The sequence below is a fragment of the Plectropomus leopardus genome, chromosome 19, assembly GCF_008729295.1.
Source record: "Plectropomus leopardus isolate mb chromosome 19, YSFRI_Pleo_2.0, whole genome shotgun sequence".
Classification (NCBI taxonomy): domain Eukaryota; kingdom Metazoa; phylum Chordata; class Actinopteri; order Perciformes; family Serranidae; genus Plectropomus; species Plectropomus leopardus.
In genome coordinates, this window is record NC_056481.1 from 17,461,575 (window position 1) to 17,478,884 (window position 17,310).

At 38.5% G+C, this 17,310-nt stretch overlaps 3 protein-coding genes across 3 annotated transcripts; 1 reads left to right on the forward strand and 2 right to left on the reverse strand.

Annotated features, from left to right (window-relative positions):
• Positions 1–1,877: 1,877 nt before the first annotated feature.
• On the reverse strand, positions 1,878–8,431 carry si:dkey-220f10.4 (tubby protein homolog). The gene is made up of 12 exons (XM_042508510.1): positions 8,390–8,431; positions 6,707–6,866; positions 6,332–6,562; positions 5,318–5,446; positions 5,060–5,218; positions 4,809–4,969; positions 4,530–4,691; positions 4,278–4,390; positions 2,751–2,865; positions 2,389–2,487; positions 2,127–2,298; positions 1,878–2,011 (listed from the first exon to the last, which is right to left on the reverse strand). Exons 1-12 carry the CDS (start codon positions 8,429–8,431, stop codon positions 1,878–1,880), a joined length of 1,677 nt encoding a protein of 558 aa, XP_042364444.1.
• A 1,846-nt stretch (positions 8,432–10,277) lies between these two features.
• Positions 10,278–12,495, forward strand: ccdc189 (coiled-coil domain containing 189; the record flags this gene model as incomplete). The annotated part of the gene is made up of 7 exons (XM_042508263.1): positions 10,278–10,363; positions 10,471–10,634; positions 10,973–11,043; positions 11,158–11,274; positions 11,683–11,761; positions 11,897–11,995; positions 12,341–12,495. Coding segments are annotated over 7 exons (771 nt in total), but the record flags the coding sequence as incomplete, so codon positions are not given.
• Positions 12,496–12,545: 50 nt separating this feature from the next.
• Positions 12,546–16,911, reverse strand: phkg2 (phosphorylase kinase, gamma 2 (testis)). Its single transcript, XM_042508595.1, has 9 exons — positions 16,801–16,911; positions 16,537–16,712; positions 16,382–16,436; positions 16,198–16,263; positions 15,156–15,319; positions 14,966–15,056; positions 14,698–14,851; positions 13,629–13,754; positions 12,546–13,544 (listed from the first exon to the last, which is right to left on the reverse strand). Exons 1-9 carry the CDS (start codon positions 16,893–16,895, stop codon positions 13,299–13,301), a joined length of 1,173 nt encoding a protein of 390 aa, XP_042364529.1. The 5' UTR covers positions 16,896–16,911; the 3' UTR covers positions 12,546–13,298.
• Between the last annotated feature and the right edge of the window lie 399 nt (positions 16,912–17,310).

The following is a 17,310-nucleotide window of genomic DNA, read 5'->3' on the forward strand; positions in this document are numbered from 1 at the left end:
TGAATGTATTTAATAAGACTGTTGATTTGTGGCCTAAGGGTGCAAGGTGGTTAGCATATTATCGCCACTTGTTGCACATGTTGCATTTATTGCGCCTGTATGTAAAGGTTAAAAGTCAAGGCTGCTATATTATATATAACTTGTTTCAAAGAGTATTTCAACAGGAAACAAGTAGACAGATTGTTACCATGCAGACAGTCATGTCAATGTAATAACAGAGGTTTCAGTTTAGTTTGGGTTTTTGCTTTCCGAAATATCTGCACACTTCTGATCACTTTACTTCACCACAGAGCATTAAGGAGGCCTATTTTTATTTGCAGAAACCTGAACAACTTTCTGACCCCCTCATGCGAAGCAGTGTTAACTTGAGTTGAAATGTGCTTCAGATCAGCAATGAAACTCTTGTAAGATGGGACATTTTTCGCGTCTTTATATTGTGCAAGAGCAGTAACCCTGATATAATTGGCTCCATCTGCCACTAGTTGCAGTTTCCTGCCAAATCTGATATGAGTGCCTTTAAAGTTTTTAGTACTTCGATAAGAATGTTTCCTTTTTTGTGATAAAGACCCTAAAGATGATAGCAAACATTTATTGGCTCAAAATAACACGTAATATGGTGAAGCTCTGAGGGCATGATTGCAACATCATAAAGTTGTTGACAAGGTTTTCTGGGGAAAACAATGTACTAATCATAATATTAAAAGTCATCCCAAAAAAAAACCCCTTAAAACATTGAAAGACACGCAAACGTTGTATTATTATCATTTAATATCCACTGGGGATATTTACACGGTTGTCTTCAGTATTTGAATTGAACAAGTCCTTTACACAGCTGGCAAATATAAAAAGAAAGACCGTTAAATTAATTTTACTTAAATAACTTATTCTCCTCTTAAATCTAAGTCTGTGTAATAATTTTCCATATTGAGTGTATACAAAGTTTTACAATGCACCAGAATGCAAAACATGAAAAATGACCCTGTGCAAAATCATGGCTAGAGTTTTGATTTAAAGCTACAGTTGGTAATGTTTATAGAAATTTTTTTTTTTCATATTTGCTAAAACTGTCACTATATTCAAACGGTACCAAATATGACAGATAATCTGTGAAAATATCTTCTTCCTACTGTATTGCTCTTTCGCATTTCTTATGGCTTTGCCACATGTGAAGGACAACTAAACAGAGCCAAGAAGTGTCTAAGCTGCCAGTCATGTCAGTCACTCCATGAACTTCATTCAAACTGTCAAACTAGGCAGCGCTGATCAAATATGGATCAAGATTCTGTTACTGCATTGCCTATTTCTCGCCTTCAGTTTTACAGCTAAACAGTACAGTAAAGTATGTTTTTGGTAAGAAATAGGCAATGAAGTAACAGAATCATATTTGATCAGCACTGCCTGTTTTTACCATTTGATCTCAGTATATTCAGCCTCTATTTTTACAGTACAGGAAACATCATGGAGCACACTTCTTGTTCATAAATTCTCATATTACAGCCAAACAGTGCACAAAAATATGCTTGAGGTGAGAAATAGGCAATACGGTGACTAAATATTAGTTTATATTTGATCAGCACTACTTAGTGTGACAGTTTGATCAAAGTTCACAAAGTGATTGACATGACTGTCAGCTGCGTTTGAGAATCCTCAGCTCTGATCGGTTGAGTTGGGTGCGTTCTGGTGGATTCCAGTGAATGGCATTAGAAGCAGTATAAAAATTAGGGACATTATGTTTTTTTCTACAGATTGTCTGTTTCATGTAGAATATAGTGACAGTTTCAGCAAATATGACACAAAGTTATTTCCATAAGAGTTACAAACTGTAGCTTTAAACCTTTTACAAAAGTTTTTAAGCACTTGAGGCACACCAGCAAGTGTCATTCACAGGCCAGTTTACCATCAAAGGATGAAAGGGTGATGGCAAAGGCTTGCAGGGCACACATGGGGAAACTGTAATCCATGGAAAACACGTCCTCCGCTACACGGCCAAACTGCATCACTATGTAATCCTCTGGAAAAGAAAGCAGCAGGGGAGGGCAGAAAGAGAGGTGACAGATGAAGGTGAGGTTAGAAATAGAGACAAGACAGCAATTTTCCTAGTGTTTGATGAGAGGAGAAGATCTCACCGTTGTCAGGGTGGATAATCTGGAAGTTCTTGACTGAGGCCTGGGTGACACGTCCGTGGAAGTTAAGCACATAAGACTGAGTCTGTTCATTCCAGCTTGGAGATTTGTTCACTAGTGTTACCAGTTTTTCTGTGTTGTTGTTTGCATGGCGGGCCAAGAGAGTCTCAAGTTCCTAAAATAAGAAAAATATCAGTTCTTACATATTTCACACTTACTCTACATCATCATTGTTTTTAAAAACTAGGATATTTTTTAAACATACGTTTTTTGGACGAATGGACACTCTTTCATCGTTCTCCAACATGCCAGGGATGACCACTGTCATTTTCCTGGGACCCTTAAATCCCAGCACATTGGTCTCCTGGAACATAACAGCCAGTCGTATTACAGGTTTTCTCTCTCTCTACGCTTTAAGTTGGTATAGTGTATAGAGTTGGTATAGTTTATAGAGTTGGTATAGTGTATAGAGTTGGTATAGTTTATAGAGTTGGTATAGTGTATAGAGTTGGTATAGTTTATAGAGTTGGTATAGTGTATAGAGTTGGTATAGTTTATAGAGTTGGTACAGTGTATAGAGTTGGTATAGTGTATAGTGTTGGTATAGTGTATAGAGTTTGGACTCACATAACATATTGCTGCAAGTTCTTGCCGCACTGATTCACACTCTTTGACAAAGGGCTTTTTCTCCGGGTTTTCACCTCCATCATAGACTGTGAACTTTGTACCCAGAACATTGGACCTGAAACAAATTAGTCCGATCAGATAAATCCTCTATCATGTGAGAGATGAAAATGTCGACTTTGCCAAGATTAGGAAAAACAACCATGGATTGCTGCATTCACTTCCATGTAAAATGACTGCTTCCATGAAACAAGGTGGGTTTGCCAAAATGCCAAATAAAACATGCATTTAAAAGGAAAACCAATTTACACATGGTATGATGGATGAATTTAATTCAGTTGTTGACTGGATAAAAAGCCATCTGGTTTGGAAGCTCTAAACTACGGAAGCCCTAAGCGGACGTGTTTTTTTTTTTTTTTTTTTACAAGCCGTTTTCTCGATATAACGAGATATTATCTCGTTATAACAAGATATTATCTCGTTATCTCGAGAAAACGAACTTTGTTTTTTTTTTTTTTTTTTTTTTTTAACTTTATTGAATGAACGTCAGAAGAAGAAGTGGGCGGGTGGATGATGTGACAGCAGGTGCCGTGCCAGCGCGGACAAATGCGTGCAGGTTCTCGCCCCTGCACGTACCAAAAAGCACCGGAGCAACCGTATAATAATCTAGTTATGATTACTGATGAATTTGGGTGATGTGTTTCCTGTAATAATCATCTTACCTTGCGCATTTGCAAGGTAAGATTCACGTCAGAAGAAGTGGCGGGTGGATGATGTGTGACAGCAGGTGCCGTGCGGTGTTCAGCGCCAACAAATGCGCAAGGTAAGATGATTATTACAGGAACACATCACCCAAATTCATCAGTAATCATAACTAGATTATTATACTGTTGCTCCGGTGCTTTTTGGTACATGCAGGGGCGAGAACCTGCACGCATTTGTCCGCGCTGAACACCGCACGGCACCTGCTGTCACACCATCCACCCGCCACTTCTTCTTCTGACGTTCATTCAATAAAGTTTAAAAAAAACAAACCAAAAAACGAACTTTGTTTTCTCGAGATAACGACTTAATATCTCGGGAAAACAAAGTTCGTTTTCTCGAGATAACGAGATAATATCTTGTTATAACGAGATAATATCTCGTTATATCGAGAAAACGGCTTGTAAAAAAAAAAAAAAACATGTCCGCTTAGGGCTTCCGTACTAAACGGCCATGGATTCAAACATTTAATTTTCTCTGTTTTCCCTTGATAACAAGATAAAATCTTTTTTCTAAGGAACATGAACATCACAAGTTGTTCATGTTATTATCTGATTGCTGTTTTCCCAGGACAATAGAATTATTTCCTAAAGATCTGAAGATATATCGAAACTTTGTTTTTCACAAGATGGCAAGATATAGTAGGCCAGTAGTCTCGGTCAGTGAGTTAGTTACAGTCTGCGGGCCAAATCTGGCACCCTGATTGGGTCAACCCCCCCCCCCCATGATGGAGTGATCTTTCATAAGGTAGAAATACAAGAGTTGTACCTTAGTTTTCCTATGTAGCAGTTTGTATCTCTGGACAGATTTGTCGGGTCAGTGGAGATGAGATAGTTGGATGTTTTGCACTTCTTCCTTTTCCTGCCTGCCATTAGAAACACCTTGATGATGCCCCCCCCCCCCCAAAAAAAAGAAAAAAAAAAGAGAGCTTTTAAAGAAATGACAGCTCAAGAAAACTGCATCATGTCCTTAGAATTAAAAATCTATGTCCACAATGACTGAGTTTAAATTTGAGCCAACCCTTTTGCCATCCTCCTTCTCCATGTGGAGGTAGTAAGTCGGGTAAATGCCCTTCTCCATGCCTCTCCTGTCCCTGGTGACCCTACACTGGATCGTCACATCTCTGGGTGCTGGACGCAAAGCAAACTTCTCAAGATCCTCCACTGATATTGGAGATGTTGTCTGACATGAGAGAGTGACAGTTATTTCACCAGCACTTTTTAATGGTTTTTGTAACTAATTAAAACAGTAGTCACCTAGTCTGTATTGATAAAACACTAAACAAAGGTATTGCCTCACTCTTTCATGAGTCTCACTGCCCGATGATGAACACTCTCTGTAGTTTGAGTTAAGGGAAGCGAGACTTGACGTAGTTTTCTCTGCTCTCTTTGTCTTTTTTTCCTTTTTGTCCTTTTCCTGGATTTCCTCATCTTTGCTCTCGTCACTTATTTGGCACCTGGCTGTGGAGATAATGCATGCAAATATATTCTTTACAGCGGCTTTAAAAAAATGGTTGATTGTACACAACACAGGGCCAGATTATTGCTCACATGTGTCGAGTTGTTTTTTCCTCTTAGGCGTTTGTGGGACACGCCTCTTGGACACGTCTTCCTCTTCGTCATCACTGTCAACACATTTTTCCTTCTTTGGACTTTGCGTCACCTCCACTGACTCTATCTCCTGGGTTGAAGCCTCCTGCAAGTGCTTTTCTGCAAAAAGAGAGGACACTTAAATGCTGTAAAAGCTGTGACTTTAAACACATAGAATTTTATGCAGAGAGTACCGATATGTTACTGATAAATTGTTACTTTTACGCTCTTGTTTGGTTGTCTTGATTGTCTTCTGTGGGTCTTCAGATTCTTTCACTTTGTCTTTCTTCTTAGTTTTTTTCTCCTTTTTCTCCTTGTCTTTCTCTTTTTCATCATTCTGTTCCACCTCTGATGGAAAGCAAAGCAGTGAGTTGCTGATGTGTTATTTATTAAAGCAAAATGTTTTCCAGCTACATGCAACAAATGCACGGTGCACAAACACATGCAGAGTCATAGACCACTAATGGTATGTATGTGGATCTGTCATTTCCATGCTTCCCTTTCATTGTCTATGTAAGCAGCCATGCAATGCTTTCTGGTAGTCTTGCGTTGCGTTTTAAGATGGGCCGTCATGCTGGCCACTTTATGAAGTTGCAGTTTAGGCTGCTTTATACAAATCAGGAGCATCCTGCATGACTTTTTGCCTCTGAAAACTCCTGAAAAACTACTAAATGAACTGTTTTTGATCTAAAATGAAGACAAATACAACAACTGCATGTATTTTTTCTTGCCTCAAATACTTTCAGAAACAAAGTTCGGTGAACTATTTAAAGTTTCCAAACTAGGGGTCTGATTTTAAATCTGGAACCTGACAGCCCACTAGTAAAAGTATTCATCCAATCAGGTTAAGCCAATAAGCTGTCGGCGTGTGGCCTGTATGTTTTCTTCGTTGGTCAGTAGTCATGGAGAAAAATGAAGAGAAATTGAAAAGTGCTGTGTCAGGATATCCAAGAAACCATCAGGGAAACATTGAGAAAATGTTCCATTTTGTATTAGTTTCCTGTTTCAGGAAGGGAGAGCACTCATCAATCATCTATCGTCACACCGCCTTGCACACCCATTAAGGGTCCAGTGCTATGAAGCAGCACAACCCCACACACCCAAAAAACGCCTGTATGGACTTATACCATAATGGCCTTGCATGTGTGTCTACATACTCTCTAAAACATACCATGCAAGTTATTTGCATGAACACACATTAGAATAAAAAAAATCTGCTTTGCATATTCTTACGTTTGTCTTTTTGTTTCTTTGCCTCTTTCTTCTTTGTCTTTTTGCCCTCGACCTGAGCACCATTCTCCACTTCACACTTCACCTCAGGCTCTTTGTCGATCTCCAAGTTCATTTTTTTGGGAGTGACAGGATTCTCTGAAGGCATTTCATCTAGTGTTGTGCTTGCGGTCATGTTGCATTCACCTAATGTGATCTCATCCAGTGGGTTATCATGGGCATGTTCAACTTGATCTTCAGGAAAAACAAACACAAAAACATGTATTTGACATCATTTATGAGACCAAACAGAATTGTACCATACACTGGAACTCGATTTTCTATTTTTGTTCAATGCATTCTGTGCTACATAGAATAATAAATGATTATAATACTAACCACTCAGAGAAGTGTTGCTCAGGGATTGGCTGATCAACAGAGGTGTTTCATCAGAGTGGGCAGCTTTGTGCTTTCGGTTCTTTTGGCGAGCATCTCGATTGGCTACCACCATTTGAGCATCAGCCCTCTTCTTTTGCTGCTTTTTCATCAAAAGGGTTCGCTATGGGAGAATAGAGTATTAGACTGAATTAAAACTGTCAATTTAATATTTATATGTGGGGACATAATCACAGACAAAAGCCACGTTCCCACCAAACACTTGGGAAAGTACCCTTAGAACCGGTACACAATCTGTGTGAAAATGTATCTAAATCGTAGGTCTGTTGTGCATTTTGTCGTTATTAGACCTCACTGCTCTATGCAGCTCTTACTGTATTTTCTCTAATCCATAACGTCTGACAATAGAAATGCAAAAATAACTGTTCTAATGTGTAACAAACTGAACTGAACAGTGTGGTGGAAATGAGGCTAACATTGTGTGAAAAAGCCCTTTGTGCTCCCAATTTTTGACAAATTTGACAAAAGTGCATTAGATTAGAATCGCTGACTGCACCTTTAAAGGGATAGTTCGGGATTTTTGAAGTGGGGCTTTTTTTACTCAAGTGGTTAGTTGTCTGAGTGTAGGAATGCCATTTCATTTGAAGATATTGCTGCTTTTTTATGAATATGATGACAATTAAAGACAAAAAAGACCATTAGCTAAACATCATGGGTATTATCAGCCATGTTCTTTGTCAGAATAATAACACTGTACTCTATTGTTTAACCAAGAAAGGAACCAGTTATGTTTTTTGAACTTTATCTGGAATCATTCATTAATACTTGTGGGCTAATATAACTGGTTGTAGTTTTTTTTTAAAGATTTTTTTGGCATTTTTGCCTTTATTAGACAGGACAGAAGACTGATAGCTTGAAAGGGGGAGAGAGAGGGGATGACATGCAGCAAAGGGCCGTGAGCTGGAATTGAACCCACGGCCGCTGCAGCAAGGACATTGCCTTCATTTATGGCGCGCTTGCTTTATTCACTGAGCCACCCGACGCCCCAACTGGTTATAGTCTTTTATTAAAGTTTAAATCGTAAATTGTCCACTGTATTGTCAGCTGCAAGTGATAGAACTACTGAATATGGATGCAAGATTTTAAATGCAGGAGCACGAGAATCTTGTTTATGTTTTCTACTTTTTTAGTTGTACTTTTAGGTTACCTCAGCTAGTTTATGAGTACTTTTACCACTGAATAAGAGCTAATCTTTCTGTCATAAGGTATTCACTGAGGTTATAAGCCAGTAACTCCGTGTTCAGTGTAAACAGGACCTCAGGTTGAGCAGTGGCTCCAAGCAGCAGGTGGTTCTGACACAGCTCAAGAGACTCAAGAACGCTTTATTTATTTGCAAAGCTCTACCTCAGTGTTAACCACTGGTTAGCTTATTTAACAAGGTGTAAGATCCAGTTATTGCTCCACCGTCAGCATAGACTGTGATAGCTGTGTTTTAGTTGAATATATTTGGGTTATGTTTTGGTAAAGGAGCACACAGCTGAAATCTAGCCCACTCTAGCAACTTAAAAGTCTCACTGTAAACTATTTAAAATACATTTTAATTCTTGTGCCAGTTAAAATATACCAAACATATTTAGTTTATTTCATGTATAGTTAAAAAGTTAAGTTTTGAAAAATCTGTTTTACCTGATTGTCCAGCTTCTGTTGTCGTATATCGGGGTCCTCCATGTCTAAATAAAAAAAATTAAAAAAAACTTGCTGTGAATTACAACTAACAGATAATTAAGGATACCGGTACTTAAAAACAACAGATGAAATCCAGCCTCAAAGTTCAATGTGAGAAATGGATCAGTTTCCAAAATAAATGAGTTTCCAAAATAAAAGAGCAATTGAAAATGGACACGGGTGTTTGATTGTGGCACCCTGCTCCATCTGACAGTCTGTCCACCTGCATGTAGCAGAAGGCAAAGTGGATTAAAAGGGGATAATGTTCTTAAACTGCACTGCACAGCTCAGTCAGTATGGACAAGCAGTCTCGGGGGCAAAGCTGGCTTTCCACGACTGCTTCATGGAGATGCTAAGTCCTAATGTTACAGAGGAAACGTGAGACAAGAGAAACAGGAAAGCGATCACCTGCTCCTTTCTCTTCATGTACTACCAAGTCAGCAGTCTGCATCACTTACCCCGGCATTAATGGTCAAGTCGCAGCATGCACCTCAAATTGCCCCTAAAGCCTCCAAATTTCACCCAGATCTGTCTCACTGTGTTGTACCGTCACACAAAATGTTCCTTAGAGAGTTTTTAAAATCATCTAAAACGTCCCAGAAAACATAAAAATAAACAGACGATGGCTATAAGCGGGACAGTCAGTCAGGTTTATCTCGTTGCCATGGATACGGCTACCATGCAGTAGCGATGGAGAGATGTGAAATTCAAAACAACTCCGTGTCTTCAATCAGAAAATAATATTCGTAATAATTATAATAGTCATGTCTTTATTATAAGCTCATCCATGATAGTTTGTTTTTGTTTACGTTGCACTACTGTCACACTGTTTAAGTACAATACTTGTTTGTAGGACGGAGTCTAGCCTAGGCTACTACTAGGCCAATACAAAGACTCGGCTAGGCTATAAGGCCTATTACTAGACTAAATAATAATAATAATAATAATAATAATAATAATAATAATAATAATAATAATAATGATAATATGCTACATATGCTACAATGCAGGTGGACAATCAAACACCCCTGTCCATTTTAATTGCTCTTTTATTTTGGAAACGGATTCATTTTTCACATTGAACTACTTCTGCTACTACTAATAATGATAATAATATATCATAATAATAAAATTTATTAGGCTATTATTACTTAACTTGCATACAGCTTACTTAGTCACAAGTTAAAACTTAGTTCAGTTGCATTATTTATTGTAGTTTATCATCATCATCATTATTATTATTATTATTATTATATTATTATCATTATTATTATTATTGATTAGTGTAGAAACAGCAGTCTAGTTTTTCAAGTAGGCCAAGTAGTAGGCTAGAACTTTTAGACCTAAATGTAATTAAATATGTCGGCATTTTTTAATGTTTTCTTTTTTATTGTTGTACGTGATTCTGTAAAAGGCGTTAAACCGGAAATGGAAAAAAAACGGGGGGTCATGTTGCTAGGATACAAGGTGGCAGCCAAACAGGAAATGATACCGCTTCACTGACGCCTGCATTGTACATGTTGAAAAAGATCCCCTGATGACTAATTTGTAACTTATGATTCAGCTCAAGAAATAAAAAAAATGGATACAAAAATAAAGGTGAGTTCTACACGTTTACTTTGCTTCACAACAGCTAGTGAATAGATGTTTACTGTCTGCTCGGTTCACCACCACTGGATACATCTGTTCTCTTAAGGTTTGCCTTGTAATGTAGGCTATTGTTTTGTTCTGTAGGTACCACAGGCCCTGACAGCTAAAGTGATGTTATGGTGAGTGTCTACAATCCAGATTATGTTCATTTTAAATGCTTGTTGCTTTAATGACAAAATCTCATGTGTAATCCTGAATCCATTCCCTGGTTGTTTTCAGGACAGATGTAAGTTACCATGACATGGAGGAGATTGACAAAATGCAGTCCATTCCCGATCTGGAGAGGTTTTTGTCCCTGTTCATGATCAGAAATACAGCTATCTGTTCACACACAATCAAACACAGATGCAGCACTGACAATTTTCTGTCACACTTCTTGTCTTCTGTGGCAGTGCTTTATGCAGTGTGTTTGGAGTCGACCTCCCTGAACCCAACAGAGGAGTTCTGCTGGAGTTGTACGTCCAGATGGTGCTGTTTTGCAGAAAGTGCAGCTTCAAAAGGGAACAAACTTCTGCTCTCTTGTCCATCATCAAGGCCCTCCATGAGGCTAATACAGGTAAATCATGTTATTATTATCACTGCCATGTAGATAGCAGAGGTGGACCAAGTCATTGTTTGGTAAGTCACAAGTCTGTCTCACTTAAGTCCCAAACAAGTCATAATTTTCTCTTCATCAATGTAAACCACTTTAACAACAGAGTAAAAATATTTTAAATTTACATAATTCACAAGTACTTTTTAAAAAACAGTATTTGTTAAAAGAAGTTTGATGAACATACCCATAAAAAAGTAATGCTGATTTTGCACATTTTCTATATGATTATTCTTTCTTTAAAGTGATATTTTATATTGTTGCATGGTTTATTTTTTTTTTTTATGTCTGTCTCCTTGCAGAAACTCCACTCAACAACATAGAGCAGTGTTTCAAATACTGTAAGGAGCTTCTCCTCTGTCACTCAATCAGGGTCTGTCAAAAAATTTAAGTCTTTTTTTTTTTGTTGCTCAGAACATAATTTTAAAACCCAGAAATATTCATGAATGCAGTGTTTATTTTTGATGCTACGATTTGCCCACTACAGCGACCTCCCTTTAGTATCAACCTCTTCAGCTCCGAGGAGGTGAACTGCATCTTAAAATACATCCACAACAACTACATGAGACACTACAAACTCTACAAATATATTTTCACCCCACAGGTAAGATTTGGGAAAATAATTATTTTGCATAAATTATTGGAAAACTATCAAGACAAGGGGAAAATATCCAGAAAACTATATATAATCATTATAGCAATATATTTAAAATTATGTTATTGAAAAAAGTATACATTTATATATTCTTCATTTTTCTGCTCTTTTTTCAGGTAATTTTCTTGTTTGTTTTTCTTCCCTACTTTTTTCTTGCTTATTTTCTTTTAATTTCTTGTAACATTGTACCAATTTTCTTGCATGTTTTTGTGCTATGTTTTGTTAAGTTGCGTAGTGCCTTCTCTGCATGTTTTTGAAAAAAAAAAATCAAACCAATTTGCTCGGGTATCAAAAGATTAACATACATCTTTTTTTTGTTTTGAGAGAATAATGAGAACTATTCTGTCTTTTTCACAGGTAAAACTTGATTTATCTTTGACTTACTCTGGGATCCCACACCAGGATGATCCTACCACGAAGGACTTTTCTGCTCCAGGTAACAATTACAGGCAGTTTTGGTAGCACAAAAGTTGAGTTTTTTGTTGTGTCACATGAAGAACATATTTTTCTTGATATTTAAGAGCACCGTGGGCAAGATTTATAATACTTCTATGTAATTTTCTTGCACCAGATGTTGAAAATGTGACAAAAGAAGAAACAGAGCCAAAGACAGACAGTGCTCCTCAAATGCAGGAAGCATCCACTGAGGAGTCAGAAAGAGCCACACCTGGTAGGATCACAAATTATAAAAGTACTGTGTACAAATATGTGGTTTTTTTTTTGTTTGTTTGTGTTTTTTTAGGTCATATGCTCCTCAAACGTTGTATTGTAACTGGGGCTGTAGTGGTATAATGGTTTAAAGGTATACTGTGGTATGAAAATGGTCATACAGTGTATGTTTGCTTATCTACAGTATTGGAAATATCACCTTTATTTTAGTTGTTATTGTCAAAAGGGAGACAAAAACTTAATTTATACTGTCATACAGTGAAATCCTGACACTTGCTGAGAAGGTACAGTAGAAGTTTTCATACCATTACAACTCTTTAAGCTGCTGTGTTTTACTCACTTCCAGGTTTTAAGTCAGAGCTGAAGACACTGATCGAGAAAGAGGTCAGGGAGCAAATGACACTCGTGTCTGGACAACTAGATCAGCGAATGAAAGACATTGCAGATCAACACAGCAGGACACTAGATTCTCCACAGGCGAACCACAAGGCCAAAAAATAATGGATGAGAAATGTTGATTCTGAATAAGCACTCACACAAAATACAACAAATGGAGCTTAAACTTAAAGTTTATTGTCAATAAAATCTTTGTCTCTTCATATACAGTACATGTCTGCATTAGTACAATTACTGCACATTTCTCAAGAGAGGCACTTTCAAGAAAAAGTGTCACTTATTAAACCAAAGAATGGACCGAGTAGGGAATGGTGTTGGTTAGTTTGAAAAGGAATTACAGTCACAAGTTTTCTTCACAGTTAGTTCAAGTGTACAGAGGAATGTCTGCATGCATGGCAGCTACAGGGTCCCAAAAACACTCCAAATACTGTACTGAATGTTTCACGTCATCTTTTACTAATTTATGACACTGGACTATCTGTAAATCTTACGCTATGTATATATATTTACCCATTAAATAATTAATCACAGTGCTTTAATGTCCGCTTCAGCCACACAGTGCTTAGAAACACATCCTCTCCTCAGTTATAACTGACCATCATCAGGCAAAATGCTAAACACACATTATGTACTCAAGTGATGTGTTGTATCAAATGATTGTGCAACGTGTCCTCTACTGCAAACATGATGACCTAACAAGAAGAGTTTCAAAGAGTCGCAAACTTGGATGAGATAAGACGTGCATGCTTATCTTTAGCTTGCAGAACCACAGTGCTCATTAAGGCATACAAACTCTCCCTGAACTCCACAGCTTAAAATTACAAACAGTAATTCGACAAGACAAACACTGACAGCACATGCAAATGTTTTAAATAAAAATCAATGTGGTTGGGAATGAGGTTGATTTCTTATGTTTCAAAGTCCTCCAGGCCCAGCAGCATGATCTTAGCCGTGTTCTGAAAGAGGGCGGCTCGGTTCTGCTGCTCCCCTTTCTTCACCCAGTGCCCGTAGATGCGGAAGGCGCAGCCGTCGATGAGTTTGCGGACACCACGGAGGGAGTAAGGATCTCTGGCCAGCACCTCCCGGGTCAGCGGGCGAGCCCTGCGGTAACGGCTGTACATCCTGATGCAGGCCAGAACGCTGACAATCAACACCTGAAGAGGCAACACAGGAGAGCAGGTGAGAAGAGAGACGATATTTGCTTCTGGAGATGGAATTTTAAATCAGTTGTGACTCACCCTAAATGTCTTTCTGGGACTGAAGAGCCGCACATCCTCCTTCTGATACTGTCTAAAGAAGGCATGTGCTAAAGCTTGCCCAGCGGTGAGACGGACAGCTGGGTCCACCACCAGCAGCCGGGAAATCTGAGCAAGCAAAATGGTTGTGAAATGAAGGAAGTGAAAATCAGGATGAGTGTAATGCTGTAGATGCTGCTCTCTAACAAACACAACAACCAAATAAACCATCAGCCACATCAAAACCACTGACAGGTGTATAACATTGATCACCTGGTGACAAAGCAATTTTCTGCTGGGTTCTGACGTGCATCACCAACCCAAACAACGTCACAGACCAAGAACACTACCCCAAGCCAGTGCCCCCCTCTGCAGGGCAATGTGCCATGCTACATTGCAAAAACTGTTCAAGAATGGCCCGAGGAATGTGACACAGAGTTCACAGCATCCATGTTCTCCAGATTCGATGATTTGATTCAGCATCTGTTGGTCTTGCCAGTACCCTCTGTTGCACTACTATGGGCTGGGATAACAGCATTTTGTGATTTTTATGTATGCAGATACAAAAGAAAAATGACAAATTGAATCTTTAATCTTAAAGATCTTGCATGTCAGGTGAAATCCACATGAATACCAGTTTTTCCAGCAGAACAGAACTAAATTGATACAGATTAATAAAAGATTTTGTGTTTTTTCTGGAAGACCTTTTAGAATTCTAAATGGAAAAAAAGATTTTTTTTTTAAAAAAAAACATACTTAAGTTTCAACATAAACTCCAAAAAACAGCTTTAACTATACAAGGTTTCCCTGCAGAACACTGCATCTTTTGCGAGGACAGATTTTAGTCATCTCACGTGTCAGTGGTTTATGTTGTGGGTGATCAGTGTAGCTTCATGGTTTAACCTCATGATCTTGTCAAAATCAAAATCACACATTCTATTTCTACTGAATAATTGTTGCATCTTGCTTAAATGCTGAGTGACACTTGAGGAGAGAATAATATGAAAAAATGAACATGCTATTATTTATTTATTTATTTATTTATATATCAGTCGACAGAATATAATCTCACCAGATCTTTCACGGTGTCAGACCTGTCATCCCACTCTGGTGAGCTGAACTGATAGCGACCCTCCATGATCATCCTCAGCATCAGCATCTGCTTGCGATGCCAGAATGGAGGTGAGCCGGCCAGTAAGGTGAAAAGGATCACGCCACACGCCCAGCTGTCAACCGCGTGCACCAAAACAAGTAAGCAAGAATCCATGATCACACTTTGTATATTTTTAGCAACATAAATGCTGCTTCAAATAAATGTTATTGACAATAGAAAGACTTACAGGTCGACCTCTTGGCCATAGCCTGAGTGCATTTCATCCATCGAACATTTCAGTATTTCAGGGGCCAAATAACCAGGTGTCCCACAGAGCTCTAATAAGAATAAAAGACAAAACAGCTCAATTGACCCTCTGTTTATACAATGAATTTACATATAAACCAATCATTAATATTGATATTATAGTGCAGTACCTCTAAGCTTCTCTCCAGGCTGTAGCTGCACTGAGAAGCCAAAGTCAGACAGTTTAATGTGTCCCTGATCATCCAGGAGAATGTTCTCAGGTTTTAAGTCCGGGGGGGCGATGGTGGGGGGGGGGAGGCTGCGCGCCCCCCAGGGGAGCGCGCGCCTCATTCCCCTGTAAAGTGTTTTTTTTTTTTTACAAAGCACATCCATTTTTACATCACTAACTTTACGTGGATTAGGTCTCTTTTCCAGGTGGCATCTAACTATGAAGCAGTAAAAAGCAGTGTCGAATTTGGCACAATTTGGGCATGAAACACGTTCAGCATAAACTTTGAAAAGTGCTCTGTAGCTTTTAATAGTAAAACTATTACTGAGGCACAATTTAAGTCCTGCTTTCAATTTTTTTTCTTAAAATAAAAAGAGACAGAGAGGAATTACAGGCACAATGCACACAACAGTTACTTCCAAGTCTGTTCATGGTGGAGCTTTCAGTACTATTATAATACTGGATAGTTTAATCATTAATAATGCATCAACTTTAATTAATACTTAATGACTAGATTGGAATCTGGGATGTAACCAGTCACATGTCTCCATCAGGTAAATGTAGTAATGAAATGTTTTCCCCTGAGGTAGAAATATACAATAAGTAAGTAGTGTACTATTGAGTTGCATGCTTTTTTTGGGGTTGTTTTGGGGGCCTTTTGTATGTTTTTCAGGGTACATTGACTTAGAATAGCAATATAGTTCAGTATTTTTCATATCTAAATGTAATCATAAATCTCTAGCTGTTTGGGGCCTAGATGTACTGCTTAAAACCCAAAGCAAGTGGAGTGTTGAATGGGAGTTGTTTGTATGAGTGGTTCTTGAGAAAACTGCAAGCAGCAATAAAACAGTAACAGTACCATTTAAAAAAAAAAAACAAAAACACTTTTTTACTACGGCATGAGAGGCTAAAACACACAGAAACAGAGTTAAAAACCTCTAATAAGGCACAATTTTTTTTTCCAGTTCCAGAGAGTGACAGCATGTGTTGATGCTTGAGCTCACCTGGTTTCCTTCTCACTCAAAGTAACTTTTTCTGTGAGGTAGTCAAACAGCTCGCCTCGCCTCATGCTGTGAATGAATACAAGAACTTTATACCATTGCACCTTTGATTTCATGATTATTCACTTGCATATTAGGGAAGAATTACAAAGATGACTGCATTTGAGCTATTTGTTGTAATACTCACAGGTCAAACACCAAAAATATGAAGGTAGTGGACTCATAGGAATCAATAAGAGTGACTGTAGGGAATCAACAAAACATAAAAAAGGTTTCAACACTTTCTAATCTCCATGATCAGAAGATTAAAGTGGCCCACATTTCAAAAAAATTCCAACGTACTGATTGAGGAGTGTCCCTTCACCATGTTGAGGACTTGGATCTCCTTCAGCGTGGAGGTTTTTACCTCCTCTAGCTGCTGGGCTGTCATCTTCTCTGCTGTGATCTCAATAATCTTCACTGCCAGCTCCTGACCCGTGTGTCTGTGCACACACCTGCGCACCACACTGCTCACTCCCCTGAAAGACCACACAGAATACAGCATGTTTATTTCATCATCCTAATACAAAACTGAAATTCCTCTCCAGGTTATTTGGTTAGACTCACCTGCCAATCACCTCTTTAGGGTCATATTTCTGGTAAAACTCCTTGGCCCCCACCCAGTCTGGTAATTCATCTCCAACAACGATGTCTTTGGTCATGGTGACAGCATATGAATCTGTAATAACAACATACTGTCAGGGACATGTTTCACTTTGTGAGAGTGCTGTATGGTGTGTCAAAAACATGGATGTAAAGTTTAAGGTCAATAACAGGAACTACCGAGCTAGCTCCTGACAAGGAAGTGTTTTGTTTAGCTTTAGTTAAATTCTAGTTAGCAGGACACTTTGTTGCTATATTTCATCTCTCTCCACTCTGTTGTTATTTGAAAATGTTCCCTTGATCCATCACGACAGTTAGCTCGCTGTGTTAAACTTGGCCTTTCTGCAGCAGCAGGTTCACTGACCGAACAGGAAGCTACTCACCTTGTATGCAACCAAACGACAAGACGGCGCGAGAGACGTCGAATAAGGTTTCAGTACTAAAGTACCATCGCGGTTCGAGTTATTTATCGTG

Bases quoted from the DNA above. Each gene is read 5' to 3' on its own strand.
- phkg2 (XM_042508595.1), bottom strand. From the start codon at position 16,895: ATGACCAAAGACATCGTTGTTGGAGATGAATTACCAGACTGGGTGGGG. The intron at 15,057-15,155 runs GTACTGCACTAT...TATTCTTATTAG, and splicing joins GCCTGGAGAGAAGCTTAGAG to AGCTCTGTGGGACACCTGGT. The intron at 13,545-13,628 runs GTGAGTCACAAC...TTGCCTCTTCAG, and splicing joins GTCCCAGAAAGACATTTAGG to GTGTTGATTGTCAGCGTTCT.
- si:dkey-220f10.4 (XM_042508510.1), bottom strand. From the start codon at position 8,431: ATGGAGGACCCCGATATACGACAACAGAAGCTGGACAATCAG. The intron at 6,867-8,389 runs GTAAAACAGATT...ATTCTCCCATAG, and splicing joins AACAGAAGCTGGACAATCAG to CGAACCCTTTTGATGAAAAA. The intron at 6,563-6,706 runs GTTAGTATTATA...TTTTTCCTGAAG, and splicing joins GAGCAACACTTCTCTGAGTG to ATCAAGTTGAACATGCCCAT.